General features: G+C 43.2%; 1 protein-coding gene across 1 annotated transcript in view; it reads left to right on the forward strand.

Annotated features, from left to right (window-relative positions):
• The window catches only part of znf608 (zinc finger protein 608), a 40194-nt gene that overhangs the window by 9671 nt on the left and 11947 nt on the right, over positions 1-18576 (forward strand). The window contains exons 3-6 of the mRNA XM_057832198.1: positions 2942-3209; positions 6587-6674; positions 11180-13472; positions 15086-15515. Of these exons, the coding sequence (XP_057688181.1) occupies positions 2942-3209; positions 6587-6674; positions 11180-13472; positions 15086-15515 (3079 nt within the window). The remainder of the gene's footprint in view (positions 1-2941; positions 3210-6586; positions 6675-11179; positions 13473-15085; positions 15516-18576) is intronic.

Here is an 18576-nt window from a genome sequence, read left to right on the forward strand (position 1 = left end):
GACCTGCATCAGTGTTAGCATAATATTAAACTGTGTGAACTTGCTAATCTGCAAAACTCAAGTAGGAAGCTGCTTCGAGAGAAGTGTCCTTCTCTTTGTGTTTTCTATTCTTAACATTAAATAAACTGTGAGAAATGGAGTGAGCTCTGCTGGAAACTATGGAGCTAGAAAAACGTTAGCAAGAAGCTGCTTAGTGAGAGAGAGGCGTGCTGCATAACCTCACATGTAGCTCACACAACACAACATACACACAACAATCATAATTAATTATGTACATTGTTTTTGGGGGGAATGCCACGAGCTACCCACACTAGCTTTACCATTGACTGGCCGATCGTGATTGACGTCATGAGCACCCCTGATGTAGCATATAAATTAATTAGGTTCATATTCGTGAGAAATGTAGCCCTGACCCCCGTTCACCCAATCTGTTTGGTCTTATTAATGTCCCATCCCGAGCGAAAAGTGTACATGCAGGTTATGCTGAAATATCGTCTCTACTAATGTTGAGACCAAACCTACGCCCTTGCTTGTCGAAGTAGTATTCCCGCTGTTGATAGCAGCTTATTGTTGAACAAATCTGCTTTACGTTTTGAAACGGCTATTTAGATATATTATTATATTAAATATTTAGATACTCCCGCTATAATGTCAATATTCTTTCTTGAACAATAAACACTATTAAAACCCAGGCGACCCACGTTTACTGCTTATCAGACAACGTTACTGTCCTAACCCTATTATCTTGCAATATCATCAATATTCTATTGTAGTCTTTCATGCATATACGTAATTGTTAACAGAGTTTAGTGGTCAGAAAGCACTATAAAATGGAGGGGCGTGGTTATCGTGCGCTTGCTCATTAGCGCTTTGGATATCAATTCGACTGGGATACCCATTCGTCAGAACACCGGCCAGCCCAAAAACCGTCACCCTTTAATATTTTTTTTGTTTGTGAAAAGTGATTTTTTAAAATTATAATGTTATAATAATTTTACTCTAAACTGAAATAATTAGCTGCATATCTGAATAATATAAGCACATGAAAAACAATAATTATCAGCAATGTATTAAAAAAAAAAAAAAAATAGAAATTAACATCTGTCATGCTAAATTTAAAACTCTATAATTTAACCCCTAAAGTCATGAGCCTTTTTTTGTGTTTCTGTTTTGAGCTTTTTTTTTGTTTGTTTTTTTTTTGTACCCTTTCAGTCCTGAGCATGCTGCTGAAGGACATGATGCGTTTGCGTCTTTAAATCAATTCATACACTGAATTTAGTTGCTATTGCCACTTCTGGGAGGTTATTGGACAGAACTATACACATCAAAATAAAATCATGAGGTTTAGCATGCACTCTTTTCTATTTTTGGTTCTTTGAAAATGGCTGGGACGAAAACGCAACTTCAAAACTTCATTAAAAACAATGTAACTTTAACTTAAAAAAATAACCAATAAAAGCATGAAATATCCCTGACCAAAAAATTGCACTTTGTTCTGGTATTTGAGTAGAGTAATAATGAGCGAATATTTTTTTTTTTTTTTTTTTTGGGCAGCAGAAAAAATGCGTGTCTGAAGGGGTATACTCTTTTAAAATGTGCAAACATTAATATGAGGTAATTTTATTTTATTTTTTTGTCAATTTAGATGCGTTCAAAGTCCCCTCAACAATAGCAGTTTCGCTAATGATCACTCCAAATTTAAAGTGGAAATGTTTTTACCATACAATAAAATTAGAAAACCAGAAAATGTTTGAACAAAATACGACCACCCGATAGAAGGCATTCAAGTTAATGTTTCGTGATTACAGCTCTGAGCCAAGAAAAAAAAAAAAACGGTCTCAGAGGATTGATGCAAATACTTCCCTAGAATATAACTTCTTTGACGACAGATGGTATGAAAGGTTTACTTTGAACTTCTGACAGCGATGCATCAATACTGTGATAATTAGAGATAGACCGATAATCGGCAGGGCCGGAGAATTCAGGGAAAAATTCAGGGAGCTATTATCTACGTTTTTATTTAACTTTACAAGACGTGCTGCTGAGCCTGAGAACTCCCTGTATTTTTGCTTTATTTTCTGTGGGAAAAAAATTCAGAGAGCTATTTATTTTACGTTTTATTCAACTTTATAAGAGATGTTTCTGAGGCTGGGAAATGCAGGCACATCTGGAGCTACAATTTTCTATTTGTGTGATTCAATTAATATGCATTAGGCATTTCAAATAAGTTCAGTGTTTGCATTATTCGCCAAATTTTACACTTTTACTGCAAATGAATATCAGCTCCAAAAATGGGTAATCGGCCCCTCTAACTACTAATAATCGGTATCGGTCCTGAAAAACAATGGAACAACTGTACAGAAGATCATTAAATCAAATGTCATTTAGATCACAGTTTTAAAATGAAACTAAAGTAACAACAAACTAAACAGCATAATTAGCAATTAATGGAACAACTGTAACTGAATAAATGATTAACATAGAACATGAACTTTGACTGTAATTTACAGCCACAGTGCATGCTGAGAGGCATGAGGCATGTTGTACGACAACAGAGTTGACAGCAGGTGGCAGCAGAGGTTCCCTGTCTCTCCCAAGAGAAGTGAGGGATTACATTGAGCAGTCATGGCCAAATGAAATTTCTTGAAGCAATAAAGCTTTGCAGCCAGTTAGGGGTGCAGCTATCAATTATTTAGGTAATCGATGAATCTATCAATTAGTTAGTTTGAATAATCAAGTAATCGGATTACGAACATTTAATGCATTGCAGAATACATTTTCGGAGAGGTAAAACAAATAAGCAAGTGTTAATATATTTATTTTGGCTTGCTAAGGTTACACTTTCAAAAGAGCATTAAATGCGAATACAGAATATTCAAAAATTTGCAAGTGTCTCAGTACTGTTGTCCAATCATAATGTATTTCATTCTATTGCCTTCAGGTGGAGCCCATGTTCACTCCACCAGGCGGGGCCCCTGCTCCGGGCCAAGCAGGGGCTGCCGGACCCTCACTGCCTTCATCCGTGCCCTCCATTCACCCTGCTGTGGTTCCGCCCACTTGTAACACCGTGAGGACTCGTTCTATTGGCACCAACACGCAGGAAGTTGCCCTTCCTGCCACGCCAAACTCCGATGCTGACTTCCTTGGCCCCTGCCAGCCAGGGACCAGCGTCAATCTGGAGGGTATTGTATGGCATGAAACTCAAGAAGGTGAGAAAACCTGTGGAGATATACAGTGGGGAGAACAAGTATTTGATACACTGCCAATGGGAAAACCCATTGGCAGTGTATCAAATACTTGTTCTACCCACTGTATATGGCGGAAAACACAGATAAGACTGAAAAAGCAGTTTCTGCTCTTGCGCTCCTCTTTAAAAGAAACTGCTTTATTTTAAGCCAAAACAACTGTTGTGTTCGATAGAACAATATGTCTATATGCTGCCATAGCAGATTCATGGCGCATTAAGCCTCCGAACTATTTTTAATTTGTCCATTTTACCCTGAAAACCCCCATTTACAAACGTCACGCAACCGCTTTTGTTTCAACCTAGCCATAAAAAGAAGGTGAGCAATTATATTTGTTATTCGAAATGTCTGTCATTTTTAGCTTAGAATCATTAACTGATGTCTATTATTTAGTTTAAAAAAAGAAAACGACTTTTAAAAATTATTCACTCGCATATTTTAAACTTTTAAACAAATTACGTCACAGTGAAAAATTTGCCGTCTGTAAAAAAGTCTCGGATTTCTACCTCATAACTATCGCTTAATTGTATTTCTTTTGTTTTTTCGCATTTTCCCCCGATATGTTACATGATAAATAATCGATCCGAACAAAGCAAAATTGAAAAATAATGTTTAAAAGAGTAACTATATGAAAGAGCAAATCTCAACCACTTCTTGTTGTCTGCGAGTTCTGCATCGCGACCCTCGTTATACAGTGCCTTGCAAAAGTATTCGGCCCCCTTGAATCTTGCAACCTTTCGCCACATTTCAGGCTTCAAACATAAAGATATTAAATTTAATTTTTTTGTCAAGAATCAACAACAAGTGGGACACAATCGTGAAGTGGAACAACATTTATTGGATAATTTAAACTTTTTTAACAAATAAAAAACTGAAAAGTGGGGCGTGCAATATTATTCGGCCCCTTTACTTTCAGTGCAGCAAACTCACTCCAGAAGTTCAGTGAGGATCTCTGAATGATCCAATGTTGTCCTAAATGACCGATGATGATAAATAGAATCCACGTGTGTGTAATCAAGTCTCCGTATAAATGCACCTGCTCTGTGATAGTCTCAGGGTTCTGTTTAAAGTGCAGAGCGCATTATGAAAACCAAGGAACACACCAGGCAGGTCCGAGATACTGTTGTGGAGAAGTTTAAAGCCGGATTTGGATACAAAAAGATTTCCCAAGCTTTAAACATCTCAAGTAGCACTGTGCAAGCCATCATATTGAAATGGAAGGAGCATCAGACCACTGCAAATCTACCAAGACCCGGCCGTCCTTCCAAACTTTCTTCTCAAACAAGGAGAAAACTGATCAGAGATGCAGCCAAGAGGCCCATGATCACTCTGGATGAACTGCAGAGATCTACAGCTGAGGTGGGAGAGTCTGTCCATAGGACAACAATCAGTCGTACACTGCACAAATCTGGCCTTTATGGAAGAGTGGCAAGAAGAAAGCCATTTCTCAAAGATATCCATAAAAAGTCTCGTTTAAAGTTTGCCACAAGCCACCTGGGAGACACACCAAACATGTGGAAGAAGGTGCTCTGGTCAGATGAAACCAAAATTGAACTTTTTGGCCACAATGCAAAACGATATGTTTGGCGTAAAAGCAACACAGCTCATCACCCTGAACACACCATCCCCACTGTCAAATATGGTGGTGGCAGCATCATGGTTTGGGCCTGCTTTTCTTCAGCAGGGACAGGGAAGATGGTTAAAATTGACAGGAAGATGGATGCAGCCAAATACAGGAACATTCTGGAAGAAAACCTGTTGGTATCTGCACAAGACCTGAGACTGGGACGGAGATTTATCTTCCAACAGGACAATGATCCAAAACATAAAGCCAAATCTACAATGGAATGGTTCAAAAATAAACGTATCCAGGTGTTAGAATGGCCAAGTCAAAGTCCAGACCTGAATCCAATCGAGAATCTGTGGAAAGAGCTGAAGACTGCTGTTCACAAACACTCTCCATCCAACCTCACTGAGCTCGAGCTGTTTTGCAAGGAAGAATGGGCAAGAATGTCAGTCTCTCGATGTGCAAAACTGATAGAAACATACCCCAAGCGACTTGCAGCTGTAATTGGAGCAAAAGGTGGCGCTACAAAGTATTAACGCAAGGAGGCCGAATAATATTGCACGCCCCACTTTTCAGTTTTTTATTTGTTAAAAAAGTTTAACTTATCCAATAAATTTTGTTCCACTTCACGATTGTGTCCCACTTGTTGTTGATTCTTGACAAAAAATTAAAATTTTATATCTTTATGTTTGAAGCCTGAAATGTGGCGAAAGGTTGCAAGGTTCAAGGGGGCCGAATACTTTTGCAAGGCACTGTATCACCATGTTTCACCCATAAAATAAAATAAAAAAATCTGGCTGTGGTCTTTCACAGCTGTGTCTTGACACTTGGTGGTACATGCTTCTTGGAGTTTTTGGATCGAAACAAGGTAAATATGCGATAATATCTTGTTAAAATCGTGGCGTCTTTAATTCTGCTCTCGCGTGATCTTGCCTCCAGTTAGGGATTTGCTGTTTTTAAAAAAATGTTTTTTAAAAATGCCCTCCTGTTCAAAATTTTTCTTCCCCCAGAAAATTGAGATTTTAAGCTTTCCAATGATGTACCACACATGCATATCGGACAATTTTAAAATTTGGCCAAATTGGGGGTCTCAGAGCGGAACTTCAAGTCACCTGAGTGTTTTCCGCCATATACATATATCACTTCATGTATTGTCATGTAATATTATATTTCGGTGTCATTATTCTTTAATATCTACAGATTTGTTTATTTCACAAAACTGTACTTTTAATGATATAACGATACCTAAATATAATTTTGTTTCTATATCCTATTCTGACTTTCACATATCACAATAGCTTCACATATCTTGATATTGCAATAATTTGATGTCACAATGCATTGATTTTAGGGTTGGGATTCATTAGGGTTTGAGCCGATACTGGTTAATACTCAGTAGTTTTTAAAACAGCTCAGGTGCTTAAATGATTCTTGAACTGATTCTTCCCCAAAAAATAACAACTACCCTTTAATTAACTGTGCCATGTTGAATACAACTTAGAGTAAAATTTTCAATATTATAAATGCAGGTAACATGATATTAAAATTAAAATGTCATTACATACTGTATATGTATAAATCTATTTATAGACTCATTTTTATTCATTCCGGTTACCTCCGGTTGCTTCGGAGCCAGTACTAAATTGGTACCAGGTTATGATGCCCAACTCTAAATGACATCAGGACATTTTGATATTATGCCCAGTCCATCATGATAAATTGATATGTTGACAACATGATATAAATGAAGCGTGTGCTTGTGCACCTGTATCAGGCGTGTTGGTGGTCAACGTGACGTGGAGGAAGAGGACCTATGTGGGAACACTGTTGGACTGCACCAAACTTGATTGGGCCCCTCCCAGGTGAAAATGACACATTTTTAATTTAAACGAGGCCACCTTTCACCTCCACACACTCTGATTTCCTTTATTTTGGTGTCCCAATACATTTGTCCATAGGTCATGCTAATTAAATATAATTGCTTCTCATTAGCGTTTACTGTAAGAAAGGTTAATGTCTGATCTTAATTGTTTGTGGTCTGCTGTTGCTTCTGGTGGTTGTTGCCATGGTGATTTCAGATTCATCTGTGGTCTAAATTGCTTTGTGAACATGTGTCATATAAATAGAAACCAACACAACTTTACTTGATCAGAACATTTGAGGGCAAACGTGATAGCAACACAGACAATTAATACAGAGGTGATTTGATAATAGCAGTTTTTGGTGGGTGGTACAGTACTTAATTTGTAAATCATAAAGTGCCGTAACTTTCCAAACGGTTTCTTATAGAGACTCAGATGGGCGTCTTTACATGGTAGTCTTTTTTTTTTTTCTTAAGTGCACGTTAGCTAATGCCGACAACAACACAGTGTAGACTATATAAGCATAGTATTGTAATGCTACAGAAGGAAAAGAGACACGATGTTCAATTAACATGTGGCAACAAAAACAGCAAAGTGCAATGAGAAGGTGCGAGAGCTGTTGGCTGCAATGCAACAAAAAAGGCCAGCAACTGCTGCCCCCAGACACACTACATAGTTCAAAAGCACCGCCTAGTGTCCAAAAGCAATTGCTGTTAAATATAATACTCCCCAAATGTGGCCAAGTCTATAAGTCGATAACAACAGAGCTGGTCAATAAGGTGGCGGATCGGCCGAAGTTCCGGAAGACAGTGAGGCCACAATCAACAAGTATCGGATCTGGTTCCAGCACAATCCGTTACAAATTAAGCCCGCGTTTTAAAATGAAGTCCAAAAAGTGCTTGAAAAACTGGCCACTGGTTCTAGCTCAGGGGTTGGCAACCAAAGAGAGCCATTTTGACCCAGTTTCCACCAAAAAGACAACACTGGGAACCGCAAGAACATATTGACATTTGAAATGATTGCGTTGACTCAAGAATGTATAAATATTTATATAAAATATTATTATTATGATATTGTGTGGTGCATTTTTCACCTACTAAAAGGAAGATAAACTCCTTTATTAAGCAGAATAAGTGCTCACTTTTATCTAAAGTTCTCATGAAGGTCATGATTTCACCAACTACAGTGGAGCAAATAAGTATTTAGTCAACCACTAATTGTGCAAGTTCTCCCACTTGAAAATATTAGAGAGGCCTGTAATTGTCATCATGGGTAAACCGCAACCATGAGAGACAGAATGTGAAAAAAAAAACAGAAAATCACATTGTTCGAATTTTAAAGAATGTATTTGCAAATCATGGTGGAAAATAAGTATTTGGTCAATACCAAAAGTTCATCTCAATACTTTGTTATGTACCCTTTGTTGGCAATAACGGAGGCCAAACGTTTTCTGTTACTCTTCACAAGCTTTTCACACACTGTTGCTGGTATTTTTGGCCCATTCCTCCATGCAGATCTCCTAGAGAGCAGTGATGTTTTTGGGCTGTCGTTGGGCAACACAGACTTTCAACTCCCTCCACAGATTTTCTCTAGGGTTGAGATCTGGAGACTGGCTAGGCCACCCCAGGACCTCTAAATGCTTCTTACGAAGCGACTCCTTTTTTGCCCTGGCTGTGTGTTTCAGATCATTGTCATGCTGAGAGACCCAGCCACATCTCATCTTCAAGGCCCTTGCTGATGGAAGGAGATTTTCACTCAGAATCTCTCGATTCATGGCCCCATTCATTCTTTCCTTTACACAGATCAGTCATCCTGGTCCCTTTGCAGAAAAACAGCCCCAAAGCATGATGTTTCCACCCCCATGCTTCACAGTGGGTATGGTGTTCTTCGGATGCATTCAGTATTCTTTCCAAACACGAGAACCTGTGTTTCTACCAAAAAGTTCTATTTTGGTTTCATCTGACCATAACACATTCTCCCAGTCCTCTTCTGGATCATCCAAATGCTCTCTAGCGAACCGCAGACGGGCCTGGGCGTGTACTGGCTTCAGCAGGGGGAAACGTCTGGCAGTGCAGGATTTGAGTCCCTGGCGGCGCATTGTGTTACTGATAGTAGCCTTTGTTACTGTGGTGCCAGCTCTCTGTAGGTCATTCACTAGGTCCCCCCATGTGGTTCGGGGATTTTTGCTCACCGTTCTTGTTATCATTTTGACGCCACGGGGTGAGATCTTGCATGAAGCCCCAGATCGAGGGAGATTATTAGTGGTCTTGTATGTCTTCCATTTTCTAATAATTGCTCCCACAGTTGATTTCTTCACACCAAGCGTTTTACCTATTGCATATTCAGTCTTCCCAACCTGGTGCAGGTCTACAATTTTGTCTCTGGTGTCCTTCGATAGCTCTTTGGTCTTGGCCATATTGGAGTTTGGAGTGTGACTGACTGAGGATGTGGACAGGTGTCTTTTATACCGATAATGAGTTAAAACAGGGGTCATTAATACAGGTAACGAGTGGAGCCTCATTAGACCTCCTTAGAAGAAGTTAGACCTCTTTGACAGCCAGAAATCTTGCTTGTTTATGGGTGACCAAATACTTATTTTCCACTCTAATTTGGAAATAAATTCTTTATAAACCAAACAATGTGATTTTATGTTTTTTTCCACATTCTGTCTCTCATGGTTGAGGTTTACCCATGTTGACAATTACAGGCCTCTCTTATCTTTTCAAGTAGGAGAACTTGCACAATTGGTGGTTGACTAAATAGTTATTTGCCCCACTGTATGTAAAGTCACAGTTACCACTGGGAATGTGTACCCACAAGCAAGTCTTTGCGGCTGTGAATGTCACAAAGACTTGTGCCTTATTTCACCATCAAAGAGCAGGGGGCACTTTCAAATTCAGACTTTCTCGGAATCTTTACACAGTCAGAGTGTTCTGGTTCGTCCCCCTAGACTGACGTAGAGAATAGAGGTGGGAATCTTTGGGCACCTAATGATTCGATTGCGATTACGATTCAAAAGCTACGATTCGATGATAAATCTATTATTGATGCACCCCCCCAGCTATTAGCTGCTTTTAATGTTTAGTACATTAGTTACAAAAATTGTACAAAAATCCTCTCAGGCTTCAATCAACGACTATTTCAGTATCAAGTTAACAGTTCAAAACATTAAATAAAATACTCAAGTCCCCATTCTGTGTCAGCAACTTTCAACTGTATTTAATTAATTTAATGTTGTGAATCAACCCTTAAGGTTGTTTAAATTGCTCCCGTTATTGCATAATTTCCCTTCTGTCTACTTTTGACATGTGAAAGTTTTAAAACTGTTTTAAAGATAGATTAAAGTCAAGATTTTGCTAATTTGGACTATTTTAGATAAAAAAGTTCATTAGGTTCGCTTGGAAGGTTCGCTACAACAGCCTTCCAGGCAAATATACTGATTTAAGATGGCGGTTGTTTACTAACACCAGCAAGTATGTCATTTTGCATCCAGTTTTCTATACATGTGCTGCTAACGCCGCCAAGTCGGTCATTTCGCATCTCGTTCTTTATACATGTGATATCTACCGTAGCATTATGCGGACGTAGTTTGTAGCGACTGTCGGGAGCAGTCAGGTATTATTGTTTTTTTTTTTTAATCTAGCGGCATGATTTGAGCCAGAGCCGTGAGTTGAGCATTGTCATTACCCAGGTAATGACAAGCATGATGTTTACTCTTGGGCCGTTCCTCATTGTGTCCCGAAGCCCGCGCTGTGTTTTAGTTCCGCTTTACTTGACATATTTCAATAATCGTAATTTGGATGTTTGTGAATCGTTCTCGAATCTTCCACGGCCAAATCGCGAATAATCTAACTATCGGAAATTTCACACATCTCTAGTAGAGAATGTATATAGCCCAAATACCCCAAATATGGGCTTCATGAACTCCGAAAGGAAAACATGGTGGCTGTAATGGCGACGGCCTGAACAGTAAAACACTATGGGTGATGTCACCAACACTATTTCCAGTTCTTCTTTACGGTCAATGGTAGGTAGTTCGGAAGGTAAGTAGATAGGCAGCTAGGTTTAAAGTGTAGGAGTTTGTATCAGGGATGTTGGTCGTGTGGTCCTTAAGTAGGTACAAGTCTGCAGTTAACTAGATTTTTCAATTGTTTGGTGACAAAAAAAAAAAGTCTTGTTTCATGTAGTAAGTGGTTAAACATGTAGGTAGATATTAGGAGTTTCGTAAGAAGGACGTAGTTCTAGGTACTGTAGGTAAAATGGTAGGTTGGAGTTGGGTAGGGTATGTAGATACCTTAGATCCGTCGAAGTTGGTTGGTTGGATATGTAGGGAAATACTGTACTAGATTGGCTGGTCATTAGTTGGTAGTTTGGGCAATTGGATGAGTGGTTGGAAGAGAGGCAGGAGATATGCTACATAGAACATTTCAGTTCAGACCTGTTGTTATAAATTGATGATTGGATAAGCGGTACAAAAGATGAATGAATGAATGTTGTTTCTTCAGGTTTTGTGAGTCTCCGTCCAGTGACCTGGAAATGCCAGGTGGTCGTGGCCGGGGAAAAAGACTGCGTCTCGCTTTAGCAGATCGGCCCTGTGGCAATGCGGCACCGCCAGTTAAAATGCGAGGCCTGCCACAGCACCGAAGCCGGGGCGGTGGCATAGCGGCTTCACCAGTGCACAGCAAAGGCCGGCGTGGTAGTTTAAAACTCCTTAGCAACTGCAGAGCTTCTCCGCCTTTCTTCAGCACAGAGGAAACCAAACCTGCCAACCGGGCCTCAGTCCTCCCTTCCGGCAAGCGGAAGAACAAACCACCGGCTAACCTGGACCTCACTTTGGTTTCCTCAGAGGACATTAAGAACGGAAATGGGAAGAGGATACGGGCTAAATGCCGCAGCGCCCCGTCCACTCCACAGGGTAAGTCTGACCCCTCTTTCCTGGACCCGGGGGGAGGTTGCACCTCATCGCCTCCGCCAATTCTCATCGACTGCCCCCACCCCAATTGCACCAAGCGGTACAAGCACATCAATGGGCTGCGTTACCACCAGACACACGCCCACTTGGAGGTGGAGGAGCAGAGGAATCCTGAGGTCGAGGAGCGTCTGTCAGACTGCGAGGATGCCGTTTATGACCTTATGGAGTCCTCCACCAACGTAGCTGCTGCCACCACTTCATCCAAAAAAGCCACCCCAATTTACAAGGTTACCACAGTGGGCTCGCCCAAAAATCGACGGCTGCTCCTCAGCACCAAAACCAGAAGGAGCTCTCTGCTGAAGGACGACCTCAGCAACTTGCCTATTATCTCCAACATGACTGTGGTTCTGGAAAACTGCATGGTGCCAGACCGTAGTGCCACCGTAGAAATGCCCAAGCTGGAAGCCGAAGGTCTAATTGACAAGAAGATCCTCTGCGACAAGAGTAAAAAATCCAATGGGAAGGTGGACAAACTCTCAAAGTCACGGACTAACCGGCTGATTGCACCAGCTCCCACGCCTCCTAAGCTTATTGCCATACCCAACGCGGCATATCCGACGGACAGCGGCACCTCACAGCAGCCTTCGTCTGTGCCAGTCGTGGGCATGACCAGCAAAAACTCATCCCTAAAACCCATCAAGCCCAAACTCAATATCATCATGGAACCCAGCCTGGTTAAATCCACATTAGTGACCTGCAAAGAGCCGCGCAAGAAAGAGAAGCGACGAACTAAAGACAAACAAAACCGCGACGCGACTGCTTGGACGGCAAATGGCGATGCCGTCAAAATGGAAGAAGGTGCTCCTAAAATTGTTGCCAAAGAGATTCCAGGGAGTCTCCTGAAGGAACACCTGAGCAAGCAGGATATGATGATTGGGCTCAATGAAAGCCAGGAAAGCCGAATGGCAAGTATCCGTGCCGAGGCTGACAAGGTATACACCTTCACGGACAATGCCCCCAGTCCCTCCATCGGAAGTTCATCGCGGCTCGATGCCCCTGGCGGTTCTCTGCTGATGGGGGACAGCAAGGACAACAGCCCCGCTTACTCCGACATTTCAGATGCAGGTGACGACGGCGTTTCCTCTGAAAATCGCCTTGAAGGACTCAGACCCATGTCTGGTTCCTCTGTATCATCTGAAGTCAACTCTACCAGTAACCATAGTAACACCAGGAAAACGCCACCCATGATAACTGCCCCGCATCCCACAAAAGAACCTCAGTCCCCGTACTACCACAGCTTCGAGCCGTACTTCCTGCCAGGCTATTCACAGGCAGAAAGGCAGAACACCTATCATAAAAGCTCCTCCAACGATTCTAAAGCTAAAGATCAAAAGGAGGATGATAAAGATGATGACAAAGGCCCCGCCCACGACTTTGCGGACTGTAAAAAAGGCGACGTGCCAGCAGCGCCTTCTCAGCTGCAGTTGGCCATGAGTCAGACCCAGACTGCGTTGGCTCAGTCACTATATTATGGACAGTATTCGCGAGGCCTCTACATAGATCAAAAACTCCTACTGACCTCCAAGTGCTGTGAGCAGAAGCAACGTGCTGAGCGAGTGTCTACTGGGCGAGATGGGGACGTCAGACACACCAGCGGACCTAAAGGGCACGAAGGTGCTAAGGGCTGTTGTCCCAAACCCACCCTGTCCTACTTGGATGAGAGGGGGGAAAGAGGGCTGGGCCTGAAGGTGGACCAGCATCATGTCTCAGCCAAAGACTGTGAGGACATCAAGTCACTTTCCACCTCCTCCTCCACTTCTTTGTCCTCGTTGCACCACACCCACAACACTCAGACAGATCTGGACTCAAATGTTCCCTATTCCAGCGTAAGTCTTTCCCTCTGTCTCTAACCTCCGCTCGTGTTGTGCTTTCATGAGCAATTGTTCATTTGTCATGTACAGATGCTCAAGCCATAGCTCGATGCGTACAAGCTCCCCCGTTTTTCATTGCACGTGTTGCGTGTTAATACATACATGTAAACGCGCAACTAATTGTCGTTATGTGTCACTTGTGCAAGTTCTTACCAGGCCCTTTGGGCTTACCAATGGCAGCACAAACACCATCCTTTACGCAAGGGGTCTTCAAACTGGTCCTTAAGAGCCACTGTAGGTCATGTTTTATGTTCCAACCAATCCAGCACAGACAGTTTAACCAATGAGGTTTCTGCTAAAACAGGTACCACCTAACTGCAATCAACTGATTACACTTGCAGGATACCAGATTGGTAAAAAGGGTCATATTCAGTCATAATGAAATCCTGCACCCACAGCAGCCCTTTGTGGAATAGTTTGGAGACCCCTGCTCTACGCAAGCAGAACCCCTGACAAGGGATCTCTGATGACGCAGTGTTTCCACTATAGACCATTTTATACTGTTTGTAAAAAACTGGTGTCTGGGTACTTCTGGGTGGCAAAAAAATAAATGGCTACTAGTGAGGTAATCGGAAGCAATGACATAAACTTGTTTGCGAAACCTACCTAATGGAACCTGTTGTTGAGGTCGCAAATTGTTAATAATAGCAAGCACGAGTGTTCTGCAACACGCTACAGGCTAAAGCCTGTGACAACGAGAGCGCATGCCCTCTACTGGCTAACTTGCAATGTAAAGCAACAATAAGTCTGTGTTTTATCAGCTTTGATACAAAAAAATCAAAACTCAGGCTCCGACGATCAATAGATACTGTCCCATTCTACATAGCTACCACGTTTTAACACGATAGGTTAAAGAATGATGGAGAACGGCTTCGAAGTTAGTGTCCACAAGAAGAACAACAATGACAATTGATACAAAGAAGATCGTGGAGTAGCAATTTCAAAAGGTAGAGAATGGTATCCAAACCTTGATCACTGGGTTTGTGCAAAACATTTTCTCAAAGAGGTTTACGATGATAGCTGGGTCTTTGAGTAGTTTGTCACAATATAGCAGCTAGCCTACTAGCAAACATTAGCTCCACCGTGTGGTATTTATTTAAAAATCAAAATAGCAAAGCTATTAATTCGAGCAACATAAATGGTCAATTTACCAATCCCTCCTTGATCATGTTAACATGTCTGAATTCCCTCCATATCTGATCTTGCACTTTCCCTCATAAGATATCTTATGACTGAAACCTGACGTACTTGAAGGCTGTGTTGTCTCTGCCTTTGTCTACTGGCACAAAAGTGTTTGTTTCCTATCGGTGCCATTGGAGCTATTGCCACTCGGAAGTACGAGTATGTGTGATGTTAAGGTGAAAAGGTCTGCATTGGCAGTTAGTCCCTCGGCCACAGTTGTCAAAATCATAATGTGTTTTAAAAACATTTTAGTTTGATCTCGATGAGGGTCTTTGATTCAGCTCAACAAGTTGACTGACTCAAAATGACTCCTACCCACTGCTGTTAAAACTGACTTAAAGGGAAAACACTAGCACCACCACCAACACTTGTCCCAATCGATTTAGCCCCCAGATGGCCCTACGTGGCCACACCGACTGGCTCAGAGCAAATTCTCAGAGCTACAGAGTCCACTTGGGGAGGCGGCCAACGAGGGGGACGCAGAGGTGTCAAAGGAGTGGGGGAATACCACCGAGCCAGCCGAGCCAAAAGCGACCTCAGTAGCCCGCGATGCCAAAAACGTCCATGGCTCGCACAACCTGCCACCCCCTATAGACCCAGATGAGTCCGATGGACAAGAAAGGCAACAGGAGGAACCTGTTGGAGTCCTGTCAGGGGAATCCCAAAGTGCCCGGGCGGCTGTGTCTCCTCCGATGACTCCCCAGCAGCCCTACATGCAGTATCAGCCCTCTTCTTACCCACCCTACCTGGCAATGTGTGAGAGCAGCGGGGGCTCCTACAGGGGGGCATCTCCCACACTGGTCCACAACTACCCAGGTAAGGTGTCTTGTTTCAGTTTTTTTTTTTTCCAGAGTTTTATTTCATGTCAATTGTCTTGGATGTACAGTAGGGAGAACAAATATTTGATACACTGCCAATGGGTTTTCCCATTGGCAGTGTATCAAATACTTGTTCTCCCCACTGTACATAGTAAGCGCAGAAGCACATGTGAAGGGCACAGACATGGGGTGCAGGGCCAAAATGGACCTACAGTGTTCTCAGGTCCCAAAATTGTATCACAGACATAACTGGTGTATCATGAGGCAGGTACAGAGCTTCGAGGGGTTCTTTTGCAGGCGTAAAGAGGGCGTGGTTGTGCGAGGGGAAGGTAAAAAACAAGGGTAACATAATGCAAGGAACTACGGATACAGTGTTTAAGTTTTAAAATACCTCTGACAGCCCACCCTGAGAACCTGTTTACATTTATTTCATCATTGGTATGAGGTAAAAGTTGTTGGCAGAAGGACTATAGTGAGACTTTGCCACTCAATTGTCATGCTCTACTTTATGAGAGACGGCAAAATCAGGGTTGAAATAGACTTTTGATTTACAGTGGTTCCTCGACATACGATTGCTTCAACACGATCTTTTCGACATCCGACTTAAAATTTGACTCGCCATTTGTTTCTACATCCAACGACCTGCACGAAATATGACATGACTGCGCCTCTTATGAGGGAAATCAACACAGGTTCCAAAAAGGTTCCAAAAAGGGTTAGTGCAGGTGGTGAAACAAGGAAAAAGGTGATGCTTACCATTGAAATAAATGACAGAAAAAAATGAGCATGGGGTGCGCATCCATGAACTGGCTCGACAATACGGCCGTAGAATATCTACGATCTCCACGGTCCTTCTCCGACCTCCGTTTGCCAGTCTTCATAAGTTAAGGTGACAATTACCGTATTGGCCCGAATATAAGACGGCCCTGATTACAAGACGACCCCCTCTTTTTCAAGACTCAAGTTTGAAAAAAGACTTTTTGAACACCAAATTTTTATACGGAAAATTACAGTACAGCCGAAACAAATGATTATAACAATATATTTGAGAGAAAAAGCATGTTATTTTGCCTCATTCAAATCTTAATATCTGAACATTTAAATATGTAAACTAAAGTGCAATCACATTCGTTAATGAATGGCTTCAGGTTTTTAAAATGTAAACAAACCAATCTATTGTGATAAAACAAAATTGCAATAACTGCATTAACCATCAAAGTGAAGTGTAACTGTAACTAGCATTGAAACAAATCTGAATAAGGAAAAACATTGCAATAAAATGCAAACTGGTTAAACTAAAGAGTAGCATAGATCTGTCATGACAGAACATCGCTTGCTTATATTATATCTGACGCCATCTAGCATCGTGAATGGGGAGAGTAGCTGAGATCTGTCATGACAGAGCATCGCTTCAATGATATCTGGCGCCATCTAGCGTCGTGAATATAATATATGTATAATGTCTAGACCGCGAATATAAGACGACCCCCTCTTTTTCAGTGTTATTTCAATGCAAAAAACACCGTCTTATATTCGGGACAATACGGTATTATTGTGGTAACATTGCCAAAGAAATCGCCAGTGTCAGGAAAACCGGGCAGGCAGGCGGTATGGACCCAAATGCAGGGAAACAAAAGGTAGCAAAGCAGGTGGCGGTGAACTCAAAAAACATTTTAATAATAACTAACAAAAGCACAAAGTACAACCAAAAGTACTGGGGATCAAAAATGCAATGTTCAAACAAAACTTACTTTATCGGAAGGACTAATACACGAGGGCTTGGACAGGACTTCAACTTCGACATTGACATAGACAATGACGCAACAAGGAGTGAAAAGAAACTGGGAGCTTATATACACACACACACACACACACACACACACGAGGGGTAACGACACAACGAGGAACAGGTGAGCACAGGAGGATGTAGATTGGAGGATACACTAGGAGGCACAACAGGTGAAATCAATGGGCAAACACAGGGACAAGTCACACTAGGAGAAAACCAACACAAAACCTAACAGTACCCCCACTGAAGGGACGGATCCCAGACGTCCTGAAGAAAACAAGGTCCCAAACACGGAGAGAAGAAGGATGCTGGGAGGAGGGAGCAACACCAGCCCGTCAGGGCTAGTCAGGCGGGCGTCCAGGATGCCAGACATGGGGCGAGCGCACGGGTCGATCAGGCGGGCATCCGGGGCGCCAGATGTTGGGCGACCGCACGGTTTGATCGGGTGGGCGCTTGGGGCGCCAGACGTTGGGCGACCGCACAGGTTGATCAGGCGGGCGTCCCGGGCGAGGTAGGTCGTTCATGCCGCCAAGCCGTGGCAGGAAGCAGGGAGAAATGTCGTCGTCATCGTGAGGAGAGTCAGGCAAGCAGTCGTCGTCGGAGTAGGGCGGACCAGGCATGGAGTCGTCGTCAGAGTCGGGCGGACCAGGAACTGAGTCGTCTTTGGAGTCGGGCGGACCAGGAACTGAGTCGTCGTCGGAGTCGGGCGGACTAGGAACTGAGTTGGAGTTGGGCGGACCAGGAATTGAGTCGTCGTCGGAGTCGGGCGGACCAGGAACTGAGTTGTCGTCGGAGTCAGGCGGACCAGGAACGGAGTCGTCGTCGTCCGCTGCCGGGACAGCAGCGGAGTCGCCGTCGTCCGCTAGCGGGACAGCAGCGGAGTCGCCGTCGTCCGCTGGCGGGACAGCAGCGGAGTCGCCGTCGTCCGCTGCCGCGGGCACTTGACTGCGAGGAGTCGGCGCGGGCACTTGACTGCGGGGAGTCGGCGCGGGCACTTGACTGTGGGGAGTCGGAGCGGGCACCTGAACGGAGGCCAGACGGCGAGGCACCGGGACGGGGACTAGGCAACGAGGCGCCGGGACGGGCACCTCGGGCAGCTTGGACATTGGCACAGGAGACTGGGACGTCGGCGCGGGAGGCCGGGACATCGGCATGGTAGCTTCGGGAAGCCACGACGTCGGCACCGCAGCATGCCGTTGGCGTTGGCGTTGACGACCACGCCGAGGCTTCTGGCGAGTGCCTTCAGGTGGCAGAACAGCCTCATTAGGCC

This window comes from Corythoichthys intestinalis, chromosome 3, assembly GCF_030265065.1.
Source record: "Corythoichthys intestinalis isolate RoL2023-P3 chromosome 3, ASM3026506v1, whole genome shotgun sequence".
Lineage (NCBI taxonomy): Eukaryota > Metazoa > Chordata > Actinopteri > Syngnathiformes > Syngnathidae > Corythoichthys > Corythoichthys intestinalis.